The sequence below is a fragment of the Mesocricetus auratus genome, unplaced genomic scaffold (genome assembly GCF_017639785.1).
Source record: "Mesocricetus auratus isolate SY011 unplaced genomic scaffold, BCM_Maur_2.0 Super-Scaffold_100676, whole genome shotgun sequence".
NCBI classification, from domain to species: domain Eukaryota; kingdom Metazoa; phylum Chordata; class Mammalia; order Rodentia; family Cricetidae; genus Mesocricetus; species Mesocricetus auratus.
The window spans coordinates 161,447,931-161,466,876 of NW_024429266.1; the positions used below are offsets into that span (position 1 = coordinate 161,447,931).

Below are 18,946 nucleotides of genomic sequence, written 5' to 3' on the forward strand. Positions count from 1 at the left end.
GGCATCTGGCTGGGAGAGAGGGCTGTCAAATGGTCCACAGACAGCTGGAGCTGATGGGGAAATTCATTATCCTGGTTGCAGTGAGCATTTCGCCTAGTGTACTCAGTTGTTAGTATTTCTCACTGTGCACACTTCAAATGTGAGTATTACCTGTCGGTGTCCCACTATGTCTAGAACAGCGGTTCTCAACCAGTGGGTCTTGATCGTTTTGGGGGTTGAATGTCATATATCCTGCATATTATTTATACTGTGATTCATGACAATAGCAAAATTACACTCACAATGTAAAAACACAGTAGTTTTATGTTTGGGGGGTCACCACAACATGAAGAACTATATTAAAGAGTGACAGACTTAGGGAGGTTGAGAACCCCTGGTCTAGAGCTTTTTCTAGTAGAACTACGGTCTTCATTAAAAAAATACTACTTACACCTTGGAAAGAATACTTTAGGATTTTATTTTTCAAACTGCAAAACAAAAAAATTAAAGGTATAAATGTTTGCTCACTGAAAAGCAATGCCTATATCCAGGCAGAAAAAGTACACAGTGGAAATGAGAAATTCCATGTCTATATGAGAGCACAGCTGACCTAGTTCCCTATGAGCTAACCACTCGAGTCAATCATGGGGTACCTGTCCCCTCTCTTCTTCATCCTGCATGCTGCTGTGGCTCCCAGCACTGACATCAGGAGGTGTGGAAACCTGAAGCACGGTCCTCAGCTCATCCCCAATCTCCTCTATCAGAGGAGCCCGGGTTCGCCCTTGACTGACTTCACATTCCTGGCTGGCCATGTTTCTGCGGAGCCCACTATCCTGGATGAGCAGGGAGCTATCCTCTTCCAAAAGAGGGGCTTGCAGAGACGTGAGCAGTGAGGGCTGCGTCCCAACAAGCTCCTCTTGCTCTGAAGCTGAGTCTTCTGTGTCAGACGACGTGGTGCTGTCCGAGTCACTGGGCTCAGGACTGGAGCCTGGAGCCTGCATGGGACCGCACTGGGCTGCCTTTCCGGCAGTTTCTTCCTCCTGGACAAGAAGTGCGGCAGCTTCCAGTTCTTGCAGCTCTAATCCCAGCTGGGCCTTACTGAGGGAGACTGCTTTCATGGCTTCTGCGAGGGCAGCCAACTTTTTGGACCTTGAAAATTGTATTAAGACACAAAATTAGGTCTATTCATTAATCAGACTGGTGACAATAGGATATAAAACAATACAAAGCTGGCACCCCCACATGGCACACAGGTGCGCGTGCGTGCGTGCGTGCGTGCGTGCGTGCGTGCGTGCGTGCGTGCGTGTGTGTGTGTGTGTGTGTGTGTGTGTGTGAAAAAGAGAAGGCATACAAGCAGTGGAGGAAGTGTGGACTTTCTATGACTTTAGAATGAGGAAAGCCCTTCCTCCCACCCACAGGACAGAAGCTATGGGAAGAGAAGCTTGACTCATTCAACTAAGGGAAACCCGATAATCCAGCAAAGCCAGGTCAAGGGGCTAATGCTAAGGTGGGAAAAATATGTTCAACTTATATCACAGACAAGAGGAATCCAACAGAAAACTGGACAAATGACATAAGCAGGTGATGGAGCCTTAGTGTTGCTTACTGCTAAATCTACGAGGAATGCAATTAAAAACGTTCATATTTTGGGGCTGGTGAGATGGCTGAGTGAGTAAAGGCACCACATTCGATGACCCGAGTCCCATCCTCTAGACACACATAGAGAAAACCTGACTCCCACAGATGTTCTCTGACCTCTACATGCACTCATACAACAAACAAGCAAACAAGGCTTCATTTCAGAAGAGCTGATGTGGACAAACAGCACTTCCCATGGAGGAGCTGGCACGTGTCTGAGCCCCTCCCTCACCGTAGTCAGTGTGCCTATGCATTTCCACACTGACACGGTGGAGCAGTGTCCAAGGATGGGCAGAGTGAGGAGAAGGGGATTAGGGCAGCAGCATCATTGACAGAAGAAAAGCCCAGTGCTTCAATGGGCATCTCCAGAGAGCTACCAAGGGAGAAGGCCTGCCAAGGTAAAGAGGACTCTGGCGGGCCAGGTGGAGAGTTAATGACTCAGCAGAGGGACAACCTGCAGCTGGACTTTCACCACTATGAGGCATCGCAGAGTGCAACTGTGGATGCACCGCATAATCACCTATGTGAGTATTTTACTTTAAAAGCATATGTTCATGTGATCCATCACCAGAATGGCTTTTCTTTTCTTTTCTTTTTTTTTTGAGGGAAGGGTTTCCTGGAGGTTAAACCCATGGCCTTATGCATGCTAGATAAACTCTAGCAATGACCTACAATTACAGTACTTGTGTTTTTGAGAAATGGTCAGGGTGGCCTTGAACTTTCCTGGCCTCAAGTTTACTACTCTCCTGTCTCTAGCTCCTGAGTGGTGGGTTTAAGTGAGCACTTACCATGCTCAGCTTCTATTTATTTTTGTCCCACTTTCACTAGCTCAAGCTGGCTAGTGTCCTGTTAGACTGAAGTTCTAACAGACACTCTAAAGTCTACACAAGTGTCATTCTGGAGCTCCCCCTCCACCCCACCCCCACCTATTCAAAATAGCATGAGCACAGAATTTGATGTAAGAGCTGGAGGAATGAAAATGGGCTCACTACTCCATTGTTTCATGCAGATAAGAGGAAAATGGAGACATTATTGGGTGAGAAAAATCAAGTCGTGACAGGCAGCCATTTTGTTCTTACAAGCACAAGTATAATTAATATTGGTTCTAATTTGCTGTTCTTTGTAAGTTCTAAAATCTGTTTCTGTAATGGTGCCACCATTTCAAAAATCAAACCATCTAAGGAAGTTGGTGATTCCTCTTGTCACATTCAAAGCAGAACTGCCTAGTTCACATCAAAAAGAGCTTTGTCAGTGACATTAAATATCCAGACTGTTACAAGCGCCAGCCATTCTGATACTCTTAGTGAACGCATAGGAGTTCTTGGCTGTAGTCACATGTCTTTTATGTGTAAATGAGGAACATCTCACATGCTCAGAATGCATTTGTTAGACTGAAGAGACTTGGTCATACTGTTATATAAATTCACACCCCAAACTAGATTTTCTTAGAAGTTGATACAAATGTAATCCTACCACATAACTGTAAAAAAAAAAAAAGTTTATTCTTGTGCAATTGTGACATAATATCCCATTTGGAGGATTTAAAAAATTAAAGATTTCTGACAAATTCTAGTAAATTAACTACAGTGGAAGTATAAAAGTAAAAGCTATAAGTATATACCTCTGACACAGCTAAACTGGTATTGTTCCCCCAATTGCTTTACATTTGGTGACTACGTTTTGGGGGAGTGGTGTTAAAAAGAACCCACAGCCCATGAAACAGCCAAAGTGCAAAAGGAGCCTAAAATACACTAGGGGGTGGGACTCAGGCATAAATGAAAGCCTACATCCTGTTTCTCATTGTAGAGCTGTGTCTAAGTGATCAATCAACTTTTCACCACTTCCAGTACTGGCAGGTCTATTGTAAATCTCATAGTAAACAACTAGGTTTCATTTCCTCTGCTCAAACCCAGGCCTGCTGGGCAGGATGCTCTGAGGCTGTGGCCAGCACCTGCTAATGCAGGCCAGGACTTCAGTCAGGCAATTAGAGACAGTTCATACTGGGTGACAGTAGGACACCTCACCTTTTATAGGATTCTGTCCATCGGCCCCATACATTGTCTTAGGTTCAACCTGGAGCTAAGCAGTGGTACTTTTTAAAGGGCACTAATTCTGCCATGTCAGATTCCTTTCTAGTGGAAATTTAGAAACATCTCTAAATTTCAGGGCCCACACACACACACACACACACACACACACACACACACACACACACACACACACACACACACACACACTTGTTTAGTGTATGTGGAGGTGGAGGGTGCCCTGGTGTGTATAGAGTTTAGAGGACAACTTGAGGGAGTTGGGTTTCTCCTTTCAGAGACTGACCTTGGATGTCAGGTATGGTGCTACGTGCTTTTGTCTGCACACCATCTCAATGGTCCCTACCCTAAACCTATTTCTATAGCCTAATCTAAAAGGTAGTAAACAGGGCTTTCAGTAGAAGTTGCCAGCAAAAGTCCTACCTTGCTTCTGAGAATTGCCATGAAAGACCTATCAGAGTGGAAGCTATTTGCAGCCCCATGACAAACAATGATGTCTGCTACCTCCCCAGCCCCCCAATAAGCAGCTACCACTTTATCCCTCAGGGGATGCTGAGTATAAACTGTGTAAGCCATGTCAGCTTGAGCAATGAAATGACTTCCTGTTCAGTCTCCAACTAGATTTTAAGGCACTCCGTGGCATGATGATGAGAAACACCCAGTCTGTGGATTGGTAGTTTTTTGAACCCTCCACTCGGAGCTGCCTAGCACCCGTAGGCTAGCGGCTCCTCATGGTTCTGGAGGCTGTGGGTGCAGAGTGAAGGCGCTGGCAGGCAGTTCGCTCTGAGGGAAGGATTGCCCCACCGCTATCCTTAGCATCTGGCATGGCTGGAAGTGCTGGAGCTCTGTGGCTTACTGCAGATGCACCATTCTGAGCTCAGCCCCCATCACCATGCTTCTCTCTGTTAACTTCCCACCGGCAGACACCTGGAGGCTGAGCAGTTGCAAAGCAGGGCTTCCTGCAGGACACACAGATGTCTGTTAACAGACAGACTCACCAAGAGTTCAACCTATAGGATGGGTCTGCTGCACCCTACCACTTACAGTTATGCTGGTGTCAGGGTTCCTTTGCCGCACGCTTGAAGGCCCCTGAGACTTCCACAGCAAGAGCTGCCACTGGGCAGGGCCCACAGTTCCAATGAGCAGTGCTCTCCCCTCTTACTTGCTGTTTCAACTGCGTATCAGCCAGTTGTAGCAGCAATCCAAATTATTTAATGTTTGAGAAAGAAAGTAAAAACTCTCATGTGGGGCTAAGGAGGAAGCTCAATGGGTAAAACGCCTGCTGCATAAACACGAGCTAGCCCCTGAATCTGGCTTCCTAGTACCTATGTAAAAAGTTGGGTGTACCAGTAAGCACCTCCCACTCCCCACAGTAGGAGGCAGAAACAGATAAAGCCTGGGCCTTTGCGGGTGAGCAAGTCTAGACAACACAGAGCTCCGGGTTCAGTGAGAGACCCTGTCTCAAAAACTGAAGCAGAGAACAAGTGAGGAGGACTCCCAAACTATACCTCTGGCCTCTAGGCACCCATGCCAGCGTGAGCACAAACATGTACACACATTTCCGTACTATCAAGTCCTATGAAGATGTCAACTTGACTGATGGCATGAGCTTAGGAAAACTATCATGACAACTGAGTGAAGCCATAAACCAGGATCAAACCTTTCTTTCATCTTCTTGGAATATCATAAAGTACAGGAAAATCGTAAAAATCAAACAGATCTATACACTCCACACACAGAGTTAGTTATAAGTATATAGTCATGCAACAATGGTAAGAATGTTTTAAGTGCTTTATTAAGTGTTCTCAGGGCAATCTTATGATCATCCACTGTCTATTTCTTTAGGCTCTAGTATTTAAGAATGATAATGAATGCATGAATGCTCATTAGCTCATTGGATATGTATATATGCCACAGTGGATTCAAATGGGGAAGAGGAATAAAACCTTTAAGTGACATGGTCAAATTATGAGGGCAAGCAGCTCTAACAAGGACTGGACCACACCAAGAGGCCATGGAAGGGGACACAGCTCCCTTTTGCACAGGTTAGAGAAGGGCTGTTGCTTCCTGGGTCCTATACTGGGGCAGGCTCTGCTCACAGTGATAGGCCTCATTAGCCTGTTCAGGCCTCACAGCAGCCTGAACCTCTTCAGGCTGCCAGTGAGGAATCTGAGCCCCATCCAGTGTGGACTGAAGGAGAAAGGAAAGGGCGGTGGGGGTGGAGGTGGGGGCACAGAGGAAGGCAGACTGATTAAAAACAATTTCTGGTACCAAGCAGGATATCAGCTAACGATTTATGAGCTAAACCAAATAGCTGGTCAAATTGAAAAAACAAAACCCACCTATCTTTGTAGGCTAGAAGGGGATATGGGAGAGTGAGTCTCATGTCTAAGAGGAGCCTGGGCTCTCCAGCCCCCCTTTCCTCTCTGCAGCTACCCTGCAGCCCCACGAAGCACAGCACATGGATACGCCAGACTTGAACAATTCTGCAAGCACCTCACATGTCATCTAACCTAAGGGGCTCAAGGTAGTTAATGATGGCTGTCGGAATTCAGTTACCATAAGGGTGGCCACTGACAAAAAGGAATCCAAAGTACTGCAGGTTGAACCCTGATCCACAAAGATATGGCAACATCCTCTCTTGGAACCTGTGAATAGGACCTCGTTTAGACAGTTTTTGCAGATGTCATGAAGTGACAAAGAGCTGAGGTCACACTGCATTATGGTGAGGCTCTAATTCAATGACTTCACATTGAATGGTTCTCAGTGAATGGTTCCCTTCACTTCACCTTGTAACCAACTGGCAAGGTAGAGGAAAGTGTACCCAACGTTCCCCATATCCTCCCGCCTACTTTACTAGCCATGCTCCTGTGGAGGGTTAAGGCTGCCATGCTGGTTTGTAAGCCCTAAAAAGATGCATATTTACTAAAGGAAGTCACTCACAAAAACAGTAGTTTCATTATCTTAGTTAGACAAGGTGCAAAAGTAGGCTAGTGAGAGGCAGCAGTCCAAGAACAAGGCGGTGGTGCCAGGACAGCACAAGGAAGACTGCTGGAGTGTCCAAGTCACGTCTCAGGGTTGGGACGTAACTACAGAATGTTTCACCTTATTGAATAGCTTATTATGTATATCGAGAGTCTGCACAGACCTCAATAAAAATGAACTGAAGACATTCCCTCCCCCAATCCACTCCTGCCAACACCTTCCTACCTATGAGTCTGAAAAAGAAGCCTCCACTTCTGGAGGCTGGAGCAGGAAAGTGACTGGAGCCCGAGTCCTAGACACAGCTCCCAAGTTCACGGGCAAATGTCAGATCTCTATTACAATGCTCTCATCCCAAGCTTCTTTTTAAAAGATGAGCACACGCTTCTAGACCCAACATGAAGCTTCATTCTCTGCCAGCTGTACAGAGCAGCCAGAAGGGGTCTTCTCTGTACAAGTCCACAGTGTGTGCACGCCAGCAGATCCGAGTGTCAGTCACAGTATTGTCTAGGGCCACTTTTAGATGTGTCTGAAGGCATTTGCCCCAGGACTTTGGACCTACAAAGCTACTTCAGTATTTTCTGAATTAGAACATTAAAAAAAAAAACTGTTTCAAATTCTCAAATAGCTCTTTTAGCCAAATATGGGTCATTAGGGATCACGGTTTTACTTGTACAAATATTTAACCAAAGTGAATGTCATCTTTTAATTTGTATACTACAGAAAAGAAAAAGCTTACTTTCTCAAAAGATAGTTTATGTGTATGTGCATGGCTTGTGTATGTATATGCACATGTGTGCCCATATGTATGTGCAGATATCACAAAACCTTGGTTGTCATCCTCAGCTGCCATGCATCTTGTTATATTTAAAAAATTTTTAAAGATCTATTTTATGTGTATGAGTGTTTTGCCTGTGTGTCTGTCTATGTTACCTCATGAATATCTGGTATTCACAGAGGCCAGACAAGGGTGTCAGGAAAGGGAGTGTGAATGTTTGTGAGTACTGGGAATTGAATTCAGGTTTTCTGTAAGAACAACAGACTTTTTAGCTGCTGAGCCATCTTTCCAGCCTCTTATGTCTTCTTTTTTGAGACATAGTCTCTCAGTGGCCTGGAACTTACCAAGTAGTGTAGGGTGATTAGTTAACAAGCCCCAGGACCGCCACGTTCACCACCTCCCCCTCCGCCACCTTTGCTTCCTCAGTACTGGAATTACAAGCACATGCCACTGACTCAGCTTTGTTTATAAGGGTCCTGGGGATCCCCCTCAGATCCTCAGGCTTGCAAGACAAGCATTTTGCCTACAGAACTATCTCCCCAGTCCAGTCCCCAACGGTATAAAAGATAAACTATTTCACAAAGAACTTCCCCAATCAAAGGCCACTCTATCAAATGCCCAGGTCTTTATGTCACTGCTGTAAGGACCAGGAGAGGATGAAAGTTATCTGGTCGACCTCAGCTGCTGGACTGCTCACTTCCATCTAGTGCATCTACAGTGTCTTCCATGCAAGAGCCTGGTCTATCACACATGTCTTTGTGAAACTATAGCTGCTTTAGCCATTTGAGTTAGAGATTTTTCCCCAAATAAATTCTGAAATTCAAGGGATTAATTAATTTATCAATAATATGTATCAGTATTTACCAGTACCAATATCTATATGCCTAGTAGACATATAGACTCAAACATGTATTTTTATGTATTTATAACAAAGCATTTAGTCAGATTGCTTTTTAAAACGATTTTTAACTTTTATTTTCTGTGTATGAGTCTCTTGCCACTTGGGAGCCTGATATCCACAGAGGCCAGAAATTCTTAGCTACTTAGCCACCTCTCCAGGCCATTGTTTTTGAAACTCCCTCTTCCTAGCATTTTTATACCGTGTGTGGTGTACCTCAGGGATTACACCATCAGAGTGCGTCACTGATGCCTGTATCTCTTCTGAACCACCACTTCCTCATGATAAAGTTTCTATAGCATGTCCCTACATTTAACGAAAGCTTGTCGATACCTTCTGTGGAAACAGACCTGAGTTTCCAGATTCTGACACTAGATAAAACTATTTTAGGGCACTGGAATATATCATTCCACAACTAGCTTATCTAAGAAACCAAACATAAAAGAGAAGGAGGAAAGCTTTATTCTCAGCCACCAAGATACCTGGAGGAGAGTTCAGCACGTGTATGTGCGGAGCATTGGCGGAGGTCGCGAGGGGCATCAAAGACAGACTCATTAAGAACTGATGCTGTTGTTAATGTGCACAGTCCTAGACCTGTCAACACAACATGCAAATTGTCTAAGACAGTTTTGAGGTTTATTTACTACAGTGATCATGTGACCACAGAAGATTAAGACCCCATTAATTGGCTGGACACTTCATCAAAATCCCAAGTTCCTTTATTCTTCAAGACTCACAGACAAATAACTCTTCTATAATTAGAACTGGAGAACTGCTAACATGTCCCTGTCAGACCCAAATCGGTATCTACAAAAAAATCACTGACTGCTAAAAATAAGAATGAGAGAGTGGCTGATACATTATTTCACTAAGCCAGGGTGCAAACAAAGTACAACTTAAAACCCCCACAGTGAGATAGATGCTTTCAGCTAAACTGAATGGTAGTGAATGTTCTTCAGGGACTGGATGCTAAAGCAGGTTATGGTTTGACTCAAATGATGGTGTCAAAGCACTTGCTGCTCAGAAGGAGGGGCCCAAGCGCTGTTCCCCTCTTAGGTCTTGTCTGAGAGTCCAGGTGGGTCTCCTCTTCGCGCCATCTCACTCCTCAGAGAAAGCTAGCCCCACAGGGAGCAGTTTACAAAAAAGCAGGGAATGTGGTCTGTTGGCAGGGAGCACAGAGCTTGGCTTTGATCACAGCTGTGGGCCCCACCTGCTTCAAAAGGCAGCAAGCACACAGCTCTCACTCACTCCCTTGCTCGAAACCACAAGAAGTCAGCTGCGATAAGATGACAGGGAAAACATTACACAAACTGCTGACCCTGCTGCAGGCCGGGAAGAGCTGCCTGTGCTTGGCTTTGATTTTCCTAAGCCTAAGCCTGAGGGAGAGACAGTAGGACTTTCTTCTTGCCTAGTGCTCCTGATGGCAAGGTACATTCAGAAGGAGCCTGGAGGAATACCAAGTGCAGAAGAAAGAGAAATAAATAAATAAACAAAACAAGAACATAGGCTAAATGCAGAGGCAAGCCGCTGTCAGCAGCCAGGAAGGAAGATCATAGCGCTACTCAAAGGCAACTAGGTTTTACAGGCTCTTGCTAAAATACACAGGGCGGGGAGCCCTGGCAGTCTTTGTCATGCTGCTGTCCTGATGTGTGAGGCAATTATGTATTATAAGCCTGGCTTGTACATTTTTTGTTGTAGTTCCTATTGTTTAATGTGCATCCAAAGAATCAAACAGCAACAGAGCTTCTCTATGTTTGGTCAGGGAGCTGGACGACAAGCAATCACAAGCAGCAGTTTTTCCTTCAGCGCACACACGTTCATGTTGTTCCCTGCACTGTGTGCAGCCTCTTGGAGGCTAATGGCCAGCCACACTGTGCTTTATGACACAGCTCAAAATGAACCACCAGGTTGGCCGGTGCAACCTTGGTCTGGTTCCCCTAAGCTCTCTAGAGTCCTGATGTGGCTTACAAAGCCCATTCCACTCTAATGTGGTCACTGCTGCCAACCAGGTGCCACAGGACTAAGAGCCAGGATTCGCTAGGCCCTGACAATCCAGAAATGCCAGAAGCTTGCCCAGTCACAATAAACTGTATCCAGTGTCAAAGCTCTGACCCACCAGGCCAAGGCTACAAACCGTGGCCCACAGAAACCAGACAGATGGCGTCTCATGGGCAGGTGGGGTCTGGACAGAATGGAAAGCACTTGTACCTCATAATAGAGACAGCTGGCCCCAGCAACTACCAGAGCTCCACTATTCAAGAGCCATTATAAATCCAGACTTTTACATAAAATCTTCCAATTTTTAAGTGTTAAACCCAATTTAAAGTTTCTAAAAACATAGGGAGAGCCACCAAAAGTGACCCAAGACAACTAGCTTGCAACCTTTACATTCACTTAGCTTCATCTTCTCAATTCCCTGACATTTTCTGGGTACCACAGCATGACTGCAAGTTCTGGCCCTGCCTAGCCCATCTCCCCTCCCCTTGTTGTGCTAGGTCACACACACCTATCTTCAAAACCCTCCTCCACTGAGCCCCATGTGCCAGGATGAGTGCCTGTCCCTGAATGACTGTCTTCACTATGTCCTGTCCTGGGCAGTGAGCTGGGGGTCAAGCATAAGTTCTCCAGTTCTGCCCTTTGTATATCTTGTCTCTCCAACTAGAACACATGCTCTGTAATAGACACTGCTTCGGATTCTCTACCAACAGAATTTAGAGCTTGTCTTGGGGTTTGTGCTTTGAAATACTCCAGAGGGGCTGGCTGACCACAGCTAGGCAGTTAAGGCCTCAGGCACCGACATCAAACAGGCTGGGGCTGCTTGATCTCTCTGAGTCTCAATTTCTGTACTTATAACCTAGGGCTATAATAAAATGGGACATAACCCAAATGCCTAAGCATCCCATGAGAGGAAGAGAGAATGTATACATAAAGCATGGAACCCAATGCCTGGCATGCAGTAAGCACATGATGAATGCTAGCTGTTACCATTATGGACTGACCCCACGGCTAAGCCAGCACGGCAGCAGTACAGCTTGGTTGTTAGCATGCATTTATTGGCCACTTACACTGTATGCCTAACTCCCCTATTTTAGAGATGGCTGAAGAGCACAGTTAAGTGGCTTGTCTATGGAAACAGCAAAAGTCTGAGGACTGAAAAGATGGCTCAGAGATCATAATGTTCATGATGTCTATGATCTTCCTACAGTATTCAGTGGTGGGGGCGGGGGGGGTGTAACTCTGTGACCTCTGTCTTCCCAAACTGAACACAGGAATGGCTTTGTTGACCATGGCTTACATCAAGAGCCCAAGGGCTACTCTAGTCCTGACTGTAGTTGAGAAGTCTCAGGAGAGAAGAGCTTGCTTCTCTGCCAGCCTGTCTTGGGTTCTTGGTTTGTTGGATAAACTAAGAATGATAGGAAAAAGGAAACATATTCAGAAACTATGCCACGGTTACAGCTATCATGTGGGACCAAAGTTGTGATAGAGATTAACTGACAAAAATGTCTTGCTGATCCCACAAACTAGAAAGGAATCAGAGTGGTGTGCATCCCTTCTTGAAGAGACAGCTATTCAAGAAGATAGCAAAGAGGTGTGTCTTGTTTGGCTTTCAGCGAGGCAAAGAGAAGATGAGACCACAAACCAGAAGTGGTGATCCCCAGGAACTGCTGGAAGTCACAAGGTGAGGCCACCTATTGGTGTAGCCTAAGCCCAGGAACTCTTGTGACAATCTCCTATGGTCTCTGGATGGGAACATGGAGTAAGTGATCAAAAAAGGTGACCTGGTTCACATTCGACCTGACCAGAGATTCTGATTGAATTTAACTTGGCAGAAGATAGCCCCATTCTGATCTCAGTTTTCCTTTTTCAATATTCCATCTACATCTTAGGTAAAACAGAATGTTCATTCTAACTTCTTCAGATAAGAAACTCTAATTCTTCAGTCTTCCAAAGCCTGTCCTTAAACCTGGCACACTGTAGAGCTCTACACAAGACTACTGGTAGATCTGCAGAGTCACATTTACAACAGGACAATAGAGTCCACTTCCAAAAAGACTAAATGGAAGGACATGCCAACCCAGATCCAACAAGAGAAACTTCACAGGGACAGAGGCAAAGCCTTCCAACAGCCAGAACAGCAGAGGAATTGTGTTTAAGAGCAGTACCTCACCCAGACAGGGGGATTTTAGGAGTTTGGCTAAACTGCAAAGTAAGACCAAACAATGTTAAGGTTCCCAACACAAACAGACGAACTCCTGGTCTATGTTGAGAAAGTGATAGTCACCATAAAACAAGAGCAACTGCCCCTCTCTCTGGCCAAGCCTGGAGTGTCATATTCAATCTGGAGAATACTTTTAAGAAGCCCTGACTGAAAAGTGATAGGGGATGTCCTTCTGTGTGCTGTGAATATATGTTTCTCTTATGGTTGGTGGATAATGCTGCGTGGCCAGTAGCCAGGCAGGAAGTATAGGTGCGGCTACCAGACTAACAATTCTGGGAAGAGGAACCCAAAGAGTGAGTCTCAAGGGAGACACCATGTAGCCGCTGAAGAAGTAACATGCCGGAGCATTACAGGTAAGCCATAGCCTTGTGGCAATATACAGTTTAATAAAAATAGGTTAATAATTAAGAGAGAGCTAGTCACTAAGAAGCCTAGCCATCAGTCAGACAGTTTATAATTAATATAAGCCTCTGTGTGTTTATTTGGGACTAAACAGCTGTGGGACGGGGTGGAACAGAAACTTTGTCTACAGAAAAGGGCCACAGGGTACGACCAAGTGGAGCTTACTTGAGTAAGGCCAGGATGGGCAAAAGGGTGGAAACATGGAACCTGGAAAAATGATTTAAAGGCAAAAGAAGGTGATTTCTGTAAGGGCTGCATTACAAAGGACCATCTTTAGGGAAAGTGGTGCCAGCATTAGCTTCAAGTCTTACAGTGGGGAAATGACTATGCTGGGGTTGTCAGAGATATCCAAGACAAAATGCAACCTTTCTGGTAAGAGGAATAGAAGATGCAAGGGCAATGAACAGCGGGAGATGTGGCCAGTTTGAGGGATGCTGAGTGTATCTCCATAGTAGGAAAGGGGTTATCTATCAGAACCAAGGGATAAAGCCTGGAGTCTAAGCTTTGATATTGCAACATGATGTTGCCATTTTCAAAGCTCATGAAATCAAGTTATATAAACAAAAAAATTTTTAAAGTAGCTTCCTGGCTGGACGGTGGTGGCGCACGCCTTTAATCCCAGCACTTGGGAGGCAGAGGCAGGCGGACTGCTGTGAGTTTGAGGCCGGGCTGGACCGACAGCCTCCAAAACAATACAGAGAAACCCTGTCTCGTAAAACCAAAAAAAAAAAAAGTAGCTTCCTGATTTTTGTGTTGAGCCATGTTCACAGATATTCTTGACCACATGCTGTCGTAGGCAGTGGGGCAGACACATCTGGCTTAGAGAATGGGTAGTGGATATGGAAGAGTAACCCAAGCTTTTATACTATGAACAAGGAATTGCAGATACCTAAAAAACAAGACAGTTATAGTAAAAATGTCATTTCAATTGGCCAGGTTGGCATTACTATGGGAAAGACCCAGGGGAGAAACCATGGCAGGAAGGAAAACAGAGAGGACACTACAGCAGGAAGCAAGACACACAAATATGTATTAATGAGGACCTAAAGGAGGGATTTACATAAAAGAGAGAATAGGAAGAATGGAAAAGACTTAGTGATTGATTCAATATGGAGCTGGGAATCAAAGACAGGAACACATGACCGAGAGAAGTCAGACACCGTAACCTACATAATGTGGACCAAAGCCCAGAACATCTAAAGAGTTCTGAGTTATTAATGCAGTTCAGTTTTACATCATGTGCTTGAAGTATAATTTTCCCATACACAAAAAGTAAGATTTTGAAATGGCATTTGAATTTACTACAAATCAGTTGCCTAAAGTTTACTGAAATAATTTTTTACGAAAAGTAAGTCCAGTAAGAATAAAAAGAAAACAAATCAGATAAAAATGGCAATTAAAAGAACTGGAATGGGACATGATGTGCATGCTTGTAATCCCAGCACCAGGGAAGCTAAGGCAGGAACATCACAAGTTCAAAGCCAGCTTGAACATAGCAAGTCTTGGCCTTAACTATATGAAGAAGAAAAGAGCTGAGTCAGCCACACCACTAGCAGACAAACAGTAAGACAAAAGCTGTTATTAGTGACAGAAAGATCACCACATAATAACACTTAGCTCATCAGAGAGATGTAACAATTATAAACTATTATCACCAATAACGCATGTCTCCATACAGTAGAGCTGGCAAGACTGCCAACACAGTAGGAGGTTTTCACATACCTCTTCCAATTCCAACCTAACAGGTGAAACAGCCAATCAGTAATGACAAAGGAAATCAAACCATCCAACTGACAACCTAGCTCATGTGTGTGTTAGACACATGGAGCACAGCAGCTAACAAACAGAAAATAAACATTGTTTTAGATAAAGCTGAAAATTCATGAAAACTGACTATATGCTACAAATAAAATTAACCTCAACCAATTTCCAAAAAATACCAGAATTCTTTGACAGGAACAGAACTGTTCAAAGGCAACAGCAAATACAGTTATTCTAAAAATCAGAATGTTTGGAAAGGGGAAACCCACACATTCTGTGAGTAAAAGCAGAAAATATTTAGAATTGAATAATGATGAAAATTCAGTGATTTCCAAACCTATGCAGTAAGTATAAAGCCACAAGCTAGAAGGAAACATACAAGGCTTCATAGTAATGGGTTAGTAAGTGTTGATATTGCAAGCCAAGGAGGAAAATAAAGCTGAATAAACCCCCAGAATGACACAGATAAAAGCTGAAAGCAATCACATAGAAGACAAACAAAATCACACAGGATTACCACAAAGAGCTCTGATAAATGAGGCAAATACACCCTCCTTCTTGCAGCTTACCTTATAAACAATAACATAATCAGAGCAAGAACAGGTATCCTTACAATTTCAGACACGTGGAGAGGACATACATAACAGAAAGACAACTTTAAGCCAGAAAACTTGAAAATCAGAGAAACAGACATATTTCTAGAAAAATAGAACCTATCAAAACAGAATCCAAGATGATAATGGTACTTCCCAGTAAGCTGGAAGAGCAGAAACTGCCTCTCAGAGGGCAAGTGGAGAAGTCACAAATGAGAAGAACCTAATTATCCCAAAGACAGAAACAGAAGACAATCTCAGAACGCCAAGGAAGAAGTGAAAGGATGCTGGGAAGGAGCAGGAACAGATGGGCAAGGCAGAGGCAAGCCTAGAAGAGCCCTAGGAGCAGCTGCCTGAAAACTCCAATGCTGCTTCCAGAGGGAAGACATGAAAGCTGGGTGCTCCTGGCCTCAAGACAAACCCACAGCTCCCCCAAGTCTCAAGTCCAGTTGCAGGTTGTACTAGTTAGGGGTTCTATTGCTGTAATGAAACACCATGACCAAAATCACTGTGGAAGTTGGAACTCAAACGGCAGAAATCTGGAGGCAGGATCTAATGCAGAGGCCATGGAGGAATGCTGCTTACTGGCTTGCTCCTCATAGCTTACATAGTCTGTTTTTTAAAAGAACCCAGGACTACCTGCCCAGGGATGGTACCACCCATAAGAAAATGCCCTATCTGGATCTTATGGAAGCATTTTCTCAACTGAGGCTCCTTCTTTTCAGATAACTCTAGCTTGTGTCAAGTTCACATACAACCAGCCAGCACACAGTTTTTGGTGAGAGTACTTTCTCAGTGGACAGGTTAGCAGCAGGGAGAACCCCAGTCTTATGCTTTTTGATTCTCAGGGCAGCAGCCAGGCACCACCATGAAAAAGAATGTGTTATTAAATCTTGAATTTCCCTGGGAGTCTGAGACTGGGGAGCACTCACAGGCTGGGGAGCCTCAGGGAAGCAGCTCTGCCAAGTTCAAAGGTACAGGCAGCAGGAGATCAGTATGAGACATCATAGAAAATGATAAATCTGCCCCTGGTGGCTCTGAACCTGAGGCTACTGAGTAGATCACATTTTGGGCACTGAACTTCACTGCAACACAGCCCAGGAACTCTAAAGTTCCAAACACGATGGCCACAATGGCACTTCCCCACTGCCAGTACTGACCCCTGCCACTACTACTGATCTCAATGTCATGGTTGCTTCTTGTGTCTCAACACACTTGGCTTGGGAAACACCCCTCAGCTAAAACATTAGGGGGTATGACCTAGAGCAAATATATATATATATACATATATATATATATAGCAAAGCTAAGCACAACCAGCAGAGGCCCCAATGCACAAACAAGGTATATTAGTTTCTTTTCTCTTGCTATTCCTATTATTGTTTTCATACATAGTTGACCAAATCAACTATAAAGAAAAAGTTTATTTTTGGCTCATTATCCCAGAGGACTGGGGGCCAGCATGGCATCAAGCAGCAGACAGGACAGCTGGAGTTAGAAGCTGGGAGGTGTGGGCTCACATTTCCAAATGCAAGCAGAAAGATTGAATTGGGACTGGAGCATGGCTTTAAAATCTCAAAGCCCGTGCCCAGTGACACAGTTCCTCCAGCAAGGATACACCTCCTATATTTACCCAAACAGCACCACAAATGGGAATTGAGTGTGAGCATACAGGAACCATTCTCATTCAAACCAGCACATAAGGGAAAACACAGGAATGACTATAACTGTAGTAGACAGAATACACTGGTCCTACACAGACATAACAGTTACACAGCTGAACTCACAGGTTCAGCTACTCTGTGCACACAGCCAGCAGACTCCATGTTTTGAGGGGACAGAAAGAAGCTCCCACTCTGATTTCTTTCTATTGTAACGTTTAGCAGGTTTTTGCTATATTGTATTCTAAAAGATATTCTGTCTGCTGTCCCCCTCCATATACTCTTGTCTAATCCTTTTTCCACTTAGGAAAATACTTCTCCTTTCTGCTGGTTTCTTTCCTAGGCTCTCTCTTTATATTTAGTAGTATCTTTATCTCAGCAGCTTTACAAAATTACTTTCTCTAATAGTCTTTTACACTTTTATTCCCCTTCTTATATTTTCCAAATTTGTTTCTGAACTTTTTCACCATGAAATCTTTTTTTGGTACTCTCCCTGCCCCCATCTCTTGATCTTCACGCTTCCTCTTCATTATCCTCCTTTCTCCTTTGACCTCCTTTGACCTACTTAACTTTACATCTCCTCTTTCTCTTCCCTTTCCTAGTCTCCTTCCTTCCTTCCTTCCCTCCCTCCCTCCCTCCCTCCCTCCATCCCTCCCTCCCTCCATCCTTCTCTCCCTCCCTAAAGACAAGGTCTATGTAGCCATGGCTGGCCTAGAACTTGCTATGTAGATGAGGCAGGCCTCAAAGTCATAGAGATCTTCCTGCATCTACCTCCTCCGTGCTGGAATTAAAGGTGAGCAGTCACCATACTCAGCCTTCCTGATCTACTTTCTATATCTCATTCACTCGCTATTTTCACACTTAAGTAACCCTTTATTTCATAGCACATTCTACAACAGGTTTTGTCATTTTCAGATCTGTGATCATTGATGGTTATTTGTGGGATTATAATGTATTTAAGCACATTTATCTTAGGTGGTTTGATGTTGCTGCTACAGCAGCTGTTTCTTCTGTGGTGCTGGAGATTAAGTCTTCAAGAGCAGGCTGCTCAGTAAGGAGGTCCTCTCCAAAAGTCCAGAAGAGGTATCAAAACTAACAGATGTGCAAGGCACACACAATACAGCAATGCAAGAAACAGGGAAAAGCAAGGCAACACGACTCCTCTAAAAGACAATAGACTCCCTGACTACTGGCATCAAAGACACAATAACAGACAAAAGGCTAGGTGGGGATTTTAAAAGCTAAAGAGGATACAAACAACTAGATGAATTCATTTAGGTCCCAGAGAGGAAAACCAGAAAAATAGGCAGCATAAAGGATCTGAAAACCAGCAATTCAGAATTCAGATATATACATACATACATACCTACACACACACACACACACACACACACACACACACACACACACACACACACATATAAACAACTCAGCAACAGGGTAGGAAAACCCAGCAAAGAAAGAGATTTAAAAAGAGTGTTAGAAGTGAATTAAATAAAATAAAACACACAGTAAAAAACACCATCAACAGAATGAACCAAACAGGAAAAATAATATCAGGGGTAGAAGTCACAGGTAACAAAATACTGTATTCCAACACTGATAAGAGGAAAATAAGAAAAACATAACCATATCCAGGAACTCTGGGATGTAATCAAAGCTGAAACACAGACTTCATGAGACAGATGAAGCCAAGATTAAATACTAAGGCAGAGAGCCTATGCAATAACTATAGGAGAAAGTAACACAAATCTAGAAACAGATATTCAAATAGGAGGCATTAAGAACCCCATGTGGCCAGAGAAGACTTCTTCCACAATATAAGCAGTTTGTCAAGAAATACAAAGCAAAAACCAATATTCAAAGTTGTAAAGGGGAAAATGCCAACTCACCGACAAAAACAGGAGCAGTAGCATTCTGGTTAGCAACTCTTGAAGTCAGGACAGCATGGAATCGTATATTTCAAGACCTGAAGGTAAGTAACTGCTGG

General features: G+C 44.0%; 1 protein-coding gene across 1 annotated transcript in view; it reads right to left on the reverse strand.

Annotated features, from left to right (window-relative positions):
* Nucleotides 1–438: 438 nt before the first annotated feature.
* Nucleotides 439–18,946, reverse strand: part of Shq1 (SHQ1, H/ACA ribonucleoprotein assembly factor) — a 96,168-nt gene continuing 77,660 nt past the window's right edge. The window contains exon 11 of the mRNA XM_005071212.4: nt 439–1,128. Coding sequence (XP_005071269.1) covers nt 618–1,128 — 511 coding nt within the window. The 3' untranslated portion in view covers nt 439–617. The remainder of the gene's footprint in view (nt 1,129–18,946) is intronic.